Here is a 15,486-nt window from a genome sequence, read left to right on the forward strand (position 1 = left end):
TAGTCTCCGGCATCACAAGGGTGCTAAGAATCCCCGGAGGTAAAACAAAATTAAAACTTAACATCGGTACATGGAATGTACGCAGTCTTTACGAAGCTGGAAAACTAGCTAATACTCTAAACGAAATGAATAGACTTCACATTGATATTCTTGGTATAAGCGAAACGTGGTGGCCAGATTGCGGAGAATTTATATCGCAAAACTCGAAAATGTTTTACTCAGGCAATCTCAACAAAACGCATAGGAATGGGGTTGGAATAATTGTAACAGACCGCATAGCTAAAAATGTTTTAGGATTTGTACCAAAATCCGATAGAACAATGATGATAAAAATTGAAGCGAAACCTCTCAACATCAATGTTATTCAAGTTTATGCTCCAACGTCGGACAAAAGCAATGAAGAAATAGAGGCGTTCTACAGTGAAATCGAAGAATTACTACACCTGACAAAACAACATGAAATAACCATCATCCAAGGCGACTTTAACGCTAAAGTAGGAAAGGAGGCAGTAACAGGAGTTACTGGACAATATGGATTGGGAGAAAGAAATGAGAAAGGTGACAGACTCATACAGTTCTGCCAAGAATACCAGATGAAGATAACAAACACGATGTTCTGTCTACCAGCTAGAAGACTCTACACCTGGAAATCCCCCCAGGATAGCATTGGAAACATAATAAGAAACCAAATCGATTTCATTCTGGTTAACAAACGTTACTCCACTTCAGTATCGAAAGTATCTACATATCCAGGAGCAGACGTACCATCTGACCACAATCTCCTTATGGCCAATATATACATCAAAATTAGGGCTCCGCTGAAGAAAAAACAACATCGAAAACTTGACCTTGGCAAACTTGACGATCCAGCCACTAAAATACATGTAAAAAGTCTTATTAATTCGGAACTAAATGACATCCATAGGGAAAATGTGGAAAATATATGGGATAAAATCAAAAATACTATACATAACATCGGAAAAAATACGCTGGGAAATTTCGTAAGACCAAAAACAAAAGACTGGATGACAACTGAAATTCAGGAACTATTAAACGAAAGACGGCAATATAAAAACTCGAACTATGAAAAGTATTGGGAATTGAACCGAGAAATTCAAATACAGATTCGAGCTGCAAAAAATAAACATTTAAATAACCAATGCCAGGAAATAGAAAAATTGCAAAGCTTGCACGACGATTTTAATTTGCACAAAAAACTGAAAGAGACAGCAGGAATATATCGCAGAACAATTTCGCCAATTCTTTACAACAACAAAAATGAAGCAGTGTATGAAGAATCAGAGAAGAAAGTAATTTGGAAGGAGTATATCCAACATCTATTTACTGATAATAACAGAACATGTTTTAATGACCAAACACCAGAACCGTTGACTGGATCAAGTATTACGAAGATGGAGGTTGAAAGTGCTATAACATCACTGAAAAATAGGAAAGCAACGGGACCAGACGAAATTCCCGCTGAATTGCTAAAAATGATTGACGAAAATAACATTGATCTCTTGACAAGTTTGATGAACCACATATACAATACAGGCTTTTACCCACAAGACTGGCTAAAATCAACGTTTATAGCGATTCCTAAAAAAAGTCACGCCAAACAGTGTAGCGACTACCGCCTAATCAGTTTAATGAGCCACTCCCTAAAAATATTTCTACGAATTATTCACAAAAGAATAAATCAAAAATGCGAACAAGCTATGGGATCAAATCAATTTGGCTTTAAGGAAGGGATGGGGACGAGAGAAGCTCTACTTTGTGTACAGGTCCTAATACAAAAATGCCGAGATGTTCACAAGGACATTTTCTTGTGCTTCATAGATTATGAGAAAGCGTTTGACACAGTGCAACACGATAAGTTAATGGAAATACTTGTGTCTATCGGAATTGATGATAAAGAAATCCGGTGCATTAGAAACTTATACTGGCAGCAAACTGCACAGATAAATGTCAATGGAAGTCTGACAGATGAGATATCAATATCGAGAGGAGTCAGACAAGGATGTATTTTATCTCCACTCCTATTTAATATATACTCAGAGAGAATTTTCCAAGAATCCACTACAAATATCCGGGAAGGAATACAAATAAACGGCACCTTTATAAACAACATTAGATATGCAGATGATACTACTATAATCGCTGATAGTATATCAGGACTCCAAAAATTAGTAACCCAACTCACCTTATGTAGCGAATCATATGGACTAAAAATTAATACTAACAAAACAAAGCTAATGATTGTTAGTAAGAAAAATCATCATAATGAAGCTAAATTAAAAATAAATAATGCATATATCGAGAGAGTACATACCTTCAAATACCTGGGTGTACTTATTAATGACCAATGGGATTGCTCGAAGGAAATACGATGTCGGATAGAGATGGCAAGAGATGCATTTTTTAAATATAAGAAAATCCTTGTCAATCATGATATAAACATCGAAACAAAAGCAAGGTTTATAAAATGCTACATCTGGTCAGTTCTACTGTATGCCGTGGAGACGTGGACTATTAAAGCTGCTGATATACGACGATTGGAAGCCTTCGAAATGTGGGTCTACCGCAGAGTTTTAAAAATACCATGGACTGCGCACGTGACAAATGCCGAAGTATTGACAAGAATGAATCAAAGAAGAGAACTCATAGCTACAATCAAAAAACGAAAAACCTCATATCTGGGACACATCATGAGAAATGTAAAATATAGATTATTACAAAAAATCCTGAAAGCAACAGTTGAAGGTCGGCGTACCAGAGGCCGAAAAGAGATGACCTGGCTAAAGAACATAGAAGAATGGACAAAATATAATAATTCGGCAAACCTTCTAAATGCGGCAAGAAATAGAAACACTTTTGAGATAATTGTTAATAATTTATAAATATATAGTACTAAATAATATCAAATTTAATATGTATATAAATAAGTAAATGAAATGTACCTCGATATGTATTGTATTGTATGGTCGCTTACATTCGAAAATCGAATTAGCAAATAAAGAAGAAGAAGAATAAGTTATCACGTTTCATGGTGACTCTAAGTAGGCAAACAAATCGAACACTTTTGATGCTGCTCGCCAGCAAAACATTTTGGTATATTTTCTTATTTTTTGACTAAAGGTTACAGAGATATCGCTCCTTAAAATAGTCGATAGTCTGTAAAATGTATGTATGTATATGCAAAGAAATTCTCATAACTTCTTTAATATTGGTCCAAGTAGAAAAAATTCTTTTTGGTATTTTTTTATTTTTTATCAACTATTTAATAAAAAATAAACAAAAATTTTGCACAGTGGTCTTGGATGCAATTTTCGCGATTTAATATTTAAAATCAAATTTTATCGATGATTGTACTCTTCGATTTTCTTGAAACTTTACACCAATGTGCGATTAATTACAAAAATTTTAAATCCTATTTGGTAGTGGGATTGGAAATATTACTATTTTCTCTTAATTTTTTAAAATTTGTCAATACAATTTTTGTTTTATACCATTATGAAACATTTTTATTTTATCAAAAACAAAAAAATAAAAAATTAAATTCTTTAACATTTGTTTTGTTGTTTTATTTAGGAATTTATCATAAACACCTTAAAAACGGAGTTATTTTTCGTTTTTGAAAATGGATTTGCAATTACTGTACCTTCCGGACAATAAACTAACTAAACTGATGATCAAATAACTATAGCTCGGAAATTATATGACTGGGCATCCGAGCCAAATAATGTACCGTTTAAGATAAATTCTTTAAAAGAACAACAAAACAAATGTTAATAAATTCAACGTATTATTGTGTTGTTAAAGTAACATATTTTCCACAATGTTTTATAAGAAAAACATGATTTGACAAATTTAAAAAAAAAATAAGCCAAAATAGTAATTATTCGAATCCCACTATATAATAGGACTTAAAATGTTTGTAATTAATCGTAGTTTATCATAAAAAAAAATTCAAGAAAATCAATTAAAAATGATTTAAATATTCAATCGCGAATATTGCATCCAAGCCCAATGTGATTTTTTTGTTTTTTATTAAATATCTAATAAAAAAAAATAAAAAATACGAAAAAGATTTTATTCTACTTGGACAAATATTAAAGAAGTTATGAGAATTTCTTTGCATATAGTTCTTACAGAATTCGACTTTTTCAGAGCACAATATCTATGGAACCTTTAGTCAATAGTAAAATGTTTTGCTGGTGAGCAGCATCACCACAGTAAAAAATAAAGGAAATCAAAAACCTCATTTAAAAAAATTGTCCGATTCCACTCAGAAATCCCCATATGTTTATTTAAGTTAAAATACATACAACATAAAATACATATGTATATATATGTTCACACAACCCCCCAAAACCCTCAAAATATCGCAATTTATAATGGTCCAATATTAAAAATTATATTCAATTTTAATGGAAGGGGAAAAGTGACAATTCATTTCTTAATATTTTTTCGATTTTTGACATTTGATGTTTGCAAAAATACAAAAAGGTTTTAACTTTTCTCGAGTATATAACTCGTATGTTTCACAAGCTAACAAAATATTCTTATTTTCATATGTAATGCAATATTGTAATAATGGTTTATACCAACATCACAAGACCCTTATTCTTTTTTCTATAAATTATTCAGTGTCCCCTCCCACCTAACGATATACCAATAATGTGCCTGTTTTAATTACAATCCACTGCAAGAGGACTACTTTTAGGCATATTTATAGCGGCTACACCTGTGATAATTAACAATGTTTCCCTGGGCAACATTGGTGTACATTTAAATCCGCAAATATTATACAAGGCAAATGAAATAACCACCACAGCGCTTGCCTTTCTCTTACCACAATCGATCCGTCCATCCTCCTCTAACGCTAGCCAGCGTGTTTCTTGTCGTATAACGAACGACAAAAACAACCATGTAAATGTTAATGTTGCAAATGTAAATGTAAACAACGCTCTTGCCAACACGACACGACAACTACACGAAGAGCGACGTCGACATTTATGTCGGCAATATCTGTGTTAAATAAATTTTGAAATTACGATTGTTACAATAAAAACAATTTTAATTATAACTTCAAAAATATAATTACAAGCAAGTTAAATGGTTCATTAAAACGTTTTGTGTAGTCGGTCCTTTGGCGTGTTGAGGCAAATGATGAACGGTGGAAGGTGGGTACGCCATGTTGTAAGGTGTCGTCGTCCATACATACGCAGTTTTTATCACTGTCACAGCTGTGATAATTATTAAAAGAATCCGACAAACAAAAGAAATTTCAATAAAACTGTGTGTTCAGTAGCGACAACAACAACAACTCAATTATTCACTGTTTAATTAAATGGCATAAACTTTAGGAGGTCCCTGGTATTTTTCTTCAATTCAATTGCCATTCTTTAGCTTTTGAAGCGAGAGGTAGAGAGACAGTCGATGATGATGATGATACCGTCCATTGTCATTATTGTAGCTGCTGTCACAAATTTTCCTCATAAATTCACTCTAAAAAGACTGAACATTGTTTGGCTCTAAATTAAGATAAATCCTTTTGCAATTAGTTGAACTTAAGTTTTATACCCGACTCTACTCAACTCAACTGAACTCAACTAAACTGACATGGTCGTTGGTATGAAAGCTTTCAATAATAGTTTCCAAACTTGAGTCTTTGCAACTGTCGCTCACTCTTAATATGATATTAATATTAATTAACACTTTTGTTACGAAACTAACACTTTATCTGTCCTCTTATGGTGTGGACCCTTTTTTTTGTTGTAGTCTTGTAGTTTTTTCTCTCTTTTCTATAATCCTTTGGGTTGTTGTTGCATGAATGTTGTTTTTCCTATGGCCAACAACTATCAATTTATATAACGTTTATACTTCAAATAAAAATGGTAAAGGTTTTTTTTTTGGTTTTGTAATTTCTCGTTGAAATCCGGAAAAAGTAAGAAAACTTTTTATTCTTTTCCCCCTTACCGCTGTCTCGTACTAACTCTCCGCCAAAAACAAAAGGTTCACAAATAACTGCTGATATAGCCCAACCAAACCGACAGTCAAAGTTTTGTGATATCCGTGTAGATGTTGGCTGTAGGGCAGGCAGAGTTAACTTTGTCTCTGTGCCAATAGCCATTGGAAAACTTACTAACTAAAATAACACTTAACTATATTTTCCCAGTTAGGGAGGGGGGCAAAGGGTAGCGGGGCAGGGGTAAGGCCAAAGTCATCATCATCGACATTGGCCGAAACATGTCGCAGAGCCAATGTCGCTTTGACACTAAATACAGCCATTCTCCTTGTTGTCGCTGATGTCCCGTCATTGTTTGTAATCGCGCAAAAGCCATCATTATCAGTTATTTAACGTTAATGGGAAAAGTTTAGAGTATCGACATATGTGTGTGAGTGTTGTTGAGACTTTTCTGCGATGTAATGGGGATATATGGTAAACTAGCAAATGCCCGCTACTTCGTATGCGGAATATATAATCAATATTTAATGCGGGAATGGTGAATGCTGGAGATTCTGTTGTACTAAGACCTATTTTTATTACCAATATTTTTTTCGATTGTAGGCAGAATTTACAAAAAAAATCTGCCGTATCGCATCCCTACACAACTACCATATTTTTTATTTCGAATTTTCAAAAGTACGTATCATATTGCAAATTTCAGATTTGACTCCTGGTTCTAACCCTTCCAACATATATTCTAACCCCAATTCACTATTTAGTACTTTTTGTATAAATAAGTACGAATTTGAAAAGCCTCCTCCCTACCTCCACTCTAAACACCAATTGCTAATCTAATTCCAAATTTCAAAATTCCTGTTCTACCCCTTACAAAATCACAAATTGTACAAAATTCTATACCATATAGCAAATACCAAAAGGTACCAAATTTTGTACCATTTAGCACTTTTCGTACACGATTTTCCAAAATGTACATTCATATCTATCCGTTCACCTAAACCCAATTTATAGCCAATGTAGTTCCATTTAGCACTTTTCCATAAGTACGAATTTCCAAAACTACCTCAATCCTACATTCCAACAGTAATCTGTTCACGCAAATAGAAATAGTAGCGAATTCTGTACCATTTAGTACTGCTTCGTGCACGTTAGTACGATTTTCCAAAGCTACCTCTATATCTCAATTCTATATTCCAACAGTAATCTTAATTCCATATTTCAGGATTCCAGCTCTTCAAATCCAAATCATACTAAGCTCACTACCATTTAGGACTTTTCGATCTTTGGTACATCTTTCTTACTCTTCATCAGTGACCCCAATTCCAAATTTCAGGATTCCAACTCTATCCGTTCACCCAAATCCAAATTGTACTAAATTTAGTACCATTAAGAACTTTTCGTGCACTGATGTATAGTTCGAATTTCCAAAAACCTTTTCTTGTTACTATCCACCAGTTACCCTAATTTCAAATTTTAGGATTCCAGCTCTATCCGTTCACCCAAATCCAAATTGTACTAAATTTAGTATCATTTAGTACTTTTCGTACCCTTATAGTTCGAATTAAAAAAAACTTTCATTGTTACTCTTCATCAGTGACCCTCATTGCAAATGTTTGTATTCCAGCTCTATCCGTTCACCCAAATCCAAATTGTACTATATTTAGTACCATTTAGTACTTTTTGTATACTTTTAATTCGAATTTCAAAAACCTTTCTTTTTTACTCTCCATCAGTGATCCTCATTCCAAATTTTAGGATTCCAGCTCTATCCGTTCACCCAAATCCAAATTGTACTAAATTTAGTACCATTTAGTACTTTTCGTGCACTTATAGTTCGAATTTCTAAAAACTTTTCTTTGTTACTCTCCATCAGTGACCCTCATTACAAATTTCAGGATTCCAGCTCAATCCGTTCACCCAAATCCAAATTGTACTAAATTTAGTACCATTTAGTACTTTTCGTACCCCTATAGTTCGAATTTACAAAAACCTTTCATTGTTACTCTTCATCAGTGACCCTCATTCCAAATGTCTGTATTCCACCTCAATCTGTTCACCCAAATCAAAATTGTACTAAATTTAGTACCATTTAGTACTTTTCGTACGCTTATAGTTCGAATTTCCAAAAACCTTTCTTTGTTACTCTTCATCAGTGACCCTCATTCCAAATGTTTTTATTCCAGCTCTATCCGTTCACCCAAACTCAAATTGTACAAAATTTAGTACAATTTATTACTTTTCGTACACTTATAGTTCGAATTCCAAAAACCTTTAATTTTTACTCTTCATCAGTGATCCTCATTCCAAATTCCAGGAATCCGGCTCTATCCGTTCACCCAAATCTAAATTGTACTAAATTTAGTACCATTTAGTACTTTTCGTGCATTTATAGTTCGAATTTCTAAAAACCTTTCTTTGTTACTCTCCACCAGTGACCCTAATTCCAAATTCCAGGATTCCAGCTCTATCCGTTCACCCAAATCCAAATTGTACTAAATTTAGTACCATTTAGTACTTTTCGTACCCCTATATTACGAATTTACAAAAACCTTTCATTGTTACTCTTCATCAGTGACCCTCATTCCAAATGTCTGTATTCCAGCTCAATCTGTTCACCCAAATCAAAATTGTACTAAATTTAGTACCATTTAGTACTTTTCGTACCTTTAAGTTCGAAATTCAAAAAACCTATCATTGTTACTCTTCATCAGTGACCCTCATTCCAAATGTCTGTATTCCACCTCAATCTGTTCACCCAAATCAAAATTGTACTAAATTTAGTACCATTTAGTACTTTTCGTACCCTTATAGTTCGAATTTCCAAAAACCTATCATTGTTACTCTTCATCAGTGACCCTCATTCCAAATGTTTGTATTCCAGATCTATCCGTTCACCCAAATCCAAATTGTACTAAATTTAGTACCATTTAGTACTATTCATGCACTTATAGTTCGAATTTCCAAAAACCTTTCTTTTTTACTCTCCATCAGTGACCTTAATTTCAAATTTCAGGATTCCAGCTCAATTCGTTCACCCAAACCCAAATTGTACTAAATTTAGTACAATTTATTACTTTTCGTACACTTATAGTCCGAATTCCAAAAACCTTTCATTTTAACTCTTCATCAGTGATCCTCATTCCAAATTTCACGATTCCAGCTCTATCCGTTCACCCAAATCCAAATTGTACTAAATTTAGTACCATTTAGTACTTTTCGTACACTTATAGTTCGAATTCCAAAAAACTTTCATTTTTACTCTTCATCAGTGATCCTCATTCCAAATTTCAGGATTTCAGCTCTATCCGTTCACCCAAATCCAAATTGTACTAAATTTAGTACCATTTAGTACTTTTCGTGCACTTATAGTTCGAATTTCTAAAAACTTTTATTTGTTACTCTCCATCAGTGACCCTCATTACAAATTTCAGGATTCCAGCTCAATCCGTTCACCCAAATCCAAATTGTACTAAATTTAGTACCATTTAGTACTTTTCGTAACCCTATAGTTCGAATTTACAAAAACCTTTTATTGTAACTCTTCATCAGTGACCCTCATTCCAAATGTCTGTATTCCAGCTCAATCTGTTCATCCAAATCAAAATTGTACTAAATTTAGTACCATTTAGTACTTTTCGTACCCTTGTAGTTCGAATTTCCAAAAACCCTTTGGTACATCTTTCTAACTCTCCATCAGTTACCCTCATTCCGAATTTCAGAATTCTAGCTCTTCCCGTTTGCCTAATACCAAGGGTACCATATTTAGTACCTTTTAGTACTTTTCGTACACTTCTAGGTCGAATTTCCAAAAACCCAGCCTTATCTCACCCCTACACACCAACAGCAACCTACACCCAAAATTTCAAGTTTCTAGCTTCAGCCGTTTCGTCTGGGCGTTGATGAATCAGTCAGTCAGTCAGTCAGTCAGTCACTCACCTCACTACTCTTTTATATATATAGATTATTTTGTCTTTTCAGATATTTAATGCATTTTTAGTTGGAAATTGAACAGTATCAATGAGAATATTGAAGTTGTTGATGAGTTCTAAGTATTTATGAATGAAACTTTTAACAGCTGTTGTAAAAAAATATGAATCGGAATTTCTATATCGGTTTATCCATTTTTAGGTAACAAATCATAAACCTAATATATAACTGAGAAGAACTTATCCAAAGAGAGAAATCGCGTTTTCTTGCCCGTTTAGACTTTCTACCCTAGACGACTTGCATACCGACTAGTTCCCCAACTAGTCGTACAAGTGTCCATGATAGCGATCCAGCAGGTTATTATACTAACATTTCCTTCAGAGACTAGCACTCCGTCTAGCTGTTCATACCGAATACCTTTTACTTACTGCTAGTAGTCCGGTTAGTTACTCTACTAAGTCATACTGTACTACAACTATCATTAGTCTCGCATACCTTCCGTAGTTCCCCTACTAGCGTAGTTAACCTACTAGCTACGAAGGATGCTCTATAACTTTCTGGGCTAACAATGAAAACGCGAATATTTATTATCAAAAGTAGTTTTATTGTTATAGAATATGTGGTAAAAAATTCAAGTCGACCTGAGTTATGAACTTTGGAAATGAAACATTTATTGTGTTTTGTATGCAACATAGAAACTAAAAACGTGTTTTTCTCAAAATGGCATTTTGAAATCGGTGCCAACTCTAGCTCGAAAACTAATGAACCGATTGTCATACAATGTTGTGAGGTTATCAAGGACATCAAAATCTAGTCCTTCATCGATCGATTTTATTTTTATAAAAATTTAGTTTTATGACTAGAAAACGTCAGTTGTTTAAGCCAAAAATTTAAATTTTGAATTTTTGGTCCACCATTTACGTAAAAACTAATAAAAAATCGTTCGATGGAGGACTAGATCTTTATGTTTTTAATAAGCCCACAATAATATATGACGATCGGTTTATCAGTTTTAGAGCACGAGTTGGCTCAGCAAATCGCTTTTATAAAAATGTGTTTCGTGGACGGCCAATTGCCACAAAACCACATAATATTTTTCAACAAAAAAATTCGGCACTAGATTAAGATATGCTCTTTCAGATGCAAAAAAAAATCTAACAAAAAAAAGTTAGGTAGCTTTCTTGGAAAAAATTCACGAAAAATTACCTTTTTGGGCTTTACAATTGGAGGTCACCCCTTAAATAGTCTCCAGCATGATTTACACATTTCCATGCGCTCAAACCAATTGTGGAAGCACTTTTCCACTCCGATTGAGACACCTCCAAAGCCTCTGGCGACGAAACTCGTTCACTACGCCTTTTTTCTTAATGGGCCAACATTCAAATGAAGTATTTGGTTCCACGTTAGATCTGTACGGCGGATGACCCATCAATTCCACGTTTCGTCCGGTCAAAAAGGCGCTGATTTGAATCGATGTGTGAGAGCTCGCATTGTCATGGTGCACAATGATTCGTCTTATCTTATTCATTTTTCGAATTTGTCCAAAGACTTCAGGCAAACAAATTGCGGCATACCACTCAGAATTAACCGCCTCCTCAACCCGTATAGTAGCCACATGGTCAGTTTAGCCGAAGAAACATGCGACCATTTGCTTCGAAGTGCTTCTTTCATTATTAACATTCGTTGGATTTTGATCATTTTCGAACACCCCCCGATCGACTGCTATTTTGTTTCGGGCTCATACGCATAGATCCAAGATTTGTCGTCTGTGACGATCTTATAAACATCGTTTGAAGCACCGCGATCGTATTTATTCACAATTTCTTTGCACAAATCGACAATAGACTTTTTTGAGCGATTGTCACACATTTTTGCGGCCAGGTGTTCATGCAATATCAAATGTTAGTTGGTGGAATAAATGCCCAAGGATGCCTCTATGTCACCGTATATAACATGGTGACCTTGCTTTATCCGTTTACGCACGGCTTATTTTTTCTGGCACAACGGTCGTTGTTGCCGACCCTCAAGAACTTCTTTTTCTAGCGAGTGTCGGCCACAAAACCAGTTTTTAATAGTGCTATAGGATAGTCCTTTAACGACATACAACGATTTGACTTGATCGATGAACTCTTGCCATGATTATTAAAGTCGAAAGTTGTGAAAAATGATCGGATGAAAATATTCGCAAGTAAATTAAATTTTTTTGCAAAGAAATTTTTTCAATTTTTGTAAACAGCACAACACATGGTCGTATGACAAACTGTCTGGAATACTTATAGGATAAAAACTGTCAAACTTTCCAAAAAATATCAAATTTTACAGGTGCACTCTATCAGTCTCTATACATGTTAGAACTCAAATCCGACTAGCTCTAACTTCCTGGTAAAGCAACAAGTATACGGTTAGCAGAACGATTCCATACACTTTCCTCGCAGGATAATACATCAGCATGTTCTAATAATTTGAATGATATTATAATAATTATGGTAGATCTCATGTACATAGCTACTTTGCATGAAACAACATTCGATGGACCATAGATAAGGACCATGGTAAATATATCACACTTGGGATACAGCAGAATGACATATATACCCTTATGTGTTCCCCTCTTCCTTCTCATTACGGTTATTTATGAGATCTTATGACCGTTTCATCCATTCCATGGATGCTAAAACTTTATTGTCAGCTTCGGCATTCATCATTGAGGCCAGTTATCGCAAACAAATTTCCCATTTTCTGCAAAAACACTTCAAGACTCATCTCGAGATACAGTGTTTAAAACTTCAAATTTACCTCGCAATATTTAACTGCGAACCATAAAGTATAATCCCACTTCGCTTTTATCAACGAATAATTCTTTATGAGTGTCGCTGTCAGATGCTCGAACTCTTTATATTTTACCATTTACTCACTAACAGTTCAAGGTTACATTAAACTCCAACTGGTCGGAGTAACAATGCAGAAACTTCGCATTGCCCGACCAATATATATTCCCGAATTATAGTCAATCGCTCAATATTTCTCTCATTAGACTGGATTTCCATCCAAGGCTTCGTGATATGCGTAGCCAGCTACAGCTCAGGTAACAAAAGAACAGTACAACTGAAAGGCGATATTAAGGTCCTTTTTCTTCAACAAGGGCGCTTAAATTACTTAGAACGGTATTCTCACAGCTTTGATCTGTATAGCATCGAGGGCCATGACCAGCCATTTTTACACATTTCAGCCTCTCGATTTCAGAGGCTTTCGAAGTTTTGACTACATTTTCCAAACGAATGTCTGTGCAACATTTATAGCAGGTATAAAAATACTTATTAAGAAAAAATGCTGGTCTTTGTACAAATAGAACACCCCCTAGTCGAAATCATATGTACATATTTGTAAACAAAGACCACTAGTAATGATACAGGGTTCTATTAAAAGATCGGTTGAAAAATATACTATTGGCCTATCAAACATATCACCGTTAATATTTGTTAAATATACTACCAAGCTGTTTAAGTTTATTTTCCTTTTGTTTATATCCAACACTAAGAAGTTCCAAGAATTGCCCATAAATAATTATTCATTGTTTCAAATAATGCCCCTAAACAAAAATTTCAAATGACATAATCCCAAGAAACCTGTAAAAACACATTTATGTCACGAACAGAATTTATTATTGACATTAGATTGATTGACAGGGTTCTATCATGTCCTAGAAACCACCAAATAATAATGTAACACGAAACAGATGAAGAACAAGACGAATAAGAAGAAGGAAATTACGTATGGATGTTGATGGGGACAATATCCTTAAATGGCGTCTTAATAGAGCAACCAACTTTTCATCGTGATTATTATCATTACTGACGTTGATGGCTGGCAAAGATGATGAAGATGCTGATGTTGATGACGACGATGATGGCAATAGCGACACTTTCATCATTCTCATCGCTCATCATTTACCCAGTTTACCCTCAAAAATCCACACAAGTATTAATATTGATTGGTGTCCTTAAGAGTTTGCTACTTACATTAGATGGCACCCAAAAGCAGGGGGAGAGAGAGGCAGAGACAGAGAGATAATGACATGGCAAGGAGAAAGTAAGAATTTCGCTGAGTCGATACTTTGGTGTATTCTAAGCTATGTTGGCTGGGTGATGATGAGTTATCTGCTCAACTGGATTTATGTACTTTAACTAAGTCAGTTTTAAGTTACTTTTAATTGAATGGTCACTAATTAAAATTGACTAGAAGTAAGGGAAATTATGTTCCCTCCTGATTTGATAATTTAAGAAACCAAACTATTTGCTAAGAAAAATAACAACTAAAGCAAAGTTTAAATATTTTATTTTAATAACGTATTTTTTTACTTTTATTACAGATTGAAGATGCTATGCTTATGTTTGACAAGCAAACAAATCGACACAGAGGTAAGTTATTGGCAGAAATTAATTATTGGTGAAATTAATTTCACCATTGCAATTAGAAAAGTGTATTTGTTGAATTCAATTGCCAACAATTCAAGGAAATCATAAAACTCATTACACATTTTCCTATGATCAATTAAATTCCTGATCAATTTATATTTGTTATTTACACATATTACCCATATCATTGCATAAAATACCTATCCATTCCTCACAATTAACCATAAATCTTTACCAAATGACTTGAACATTTAACACATTCCTGAATATGTATTTATGTATGTGTTTACCCTCAAATTGTTTCTCCTTCCTTTTAAAGGTAGTTAACCACAAAAAAATCCATTTTAAAATTCCTCACAACTCATCATCGTCCACTTTGGCACAAAACCTCTTTACCGTACAATGCTAAGAATATTCGGAAACTGACTTACATAATTCCTGTCCCGAATATCCAACAATAACAACGAAAAACATAAATATGAAAAACCAAAACCAAGTATGCAAATCAATTTTACAAATATATACTCATGCTTTTACGATGTATGTTTGATAAATAATATAAATAAAATATGAATGGACATAAGGGTAGATCGAACATATATAATTTTTGTAACTTCAATGATCCGAAATATGACGAATTAGCACGGTCAAAAATTCCCACAAAGCTGAATTTTGGTGAAAAGCTGGGTTTTGCAATTAGAAGTTATGTCCTGAAAGTCACCATCGATCACATGTGTGCAAAAGAAGTTGTTCGGGGTCAAAGGTAATTTTTTGGGGGTCTTATTCAGTTATTTAGATTTTTCTTAAAAACGGTAAGACTTATCAAAAATCGGCTAAAGTGAAAGTTCTAGATTAAAATATTATGTACAAAAATGGTCTTAATGACGTTTAAATAGGAGTCGCCATTCTTGACATATCGCAATCTAAGTGTCAAATTACACCAACGGAGAAATAAGCTGCGTAAATACATTATGAGGCGAACCGGCTAAAATAACTACACCATGTGATAGGTGTTTTCATGGGTGCCACCGTGGTGCAATGGTATGCACACCCGCCTTGCACTCATAAGATCGTGGGATCGATTCCCCGGCCAGGCAACATCAAAAATTTTCAACGGTGGCAAAATAACCCTTAGTAATGTTGGCGGCATTTCCTGAGTATTTCAGCCATGTA

The 15,486-nt window shown here is 34.3% G+C and overlaps 1 protein-coding gene across 9 annotated transcripts in view; it reads left to right on the forward strand.

The window, feature by feature from the left end:
• The window catches only part of Rbp6 (RNA-binding protein 6), a 965,414-nt gene that overhangs the window by 834,717 nt on the left and 115,211 nt on the right, over positions 1–15,486 (forward strand). For all 9 annotated transcript variants that reach the window (XM_073984491.1, XM_073984486.1, XM_073984492.1 and 6 more), the window contains one exon: positions 14,268–14,316. In XM_073984491.1, coding sequence (XP_073840592.1) covers positions 14,268–14,316 — 49 coding nt within the window. The remainder of the gene's footprint in view (positions 1–14,267; positions 14,317–15,486) is intronic.

The sequence above is a fragment of the Musca autumnalis genome, unplaced genomic scaffold, assembly GCF_047663935.1.
Source record: "Musca autumnalis isolate F117 unplaced genomic scaffold, ASM4766393v1 scaffold_4, whole genome shotgun sequence".
In the NCBI taxonomy this organism is placed as follows: Eukaryota; Metazoa; Arthropoda; class Insecta; order Diptera; family Muscidae; genus Musca; species Musca autumnalis.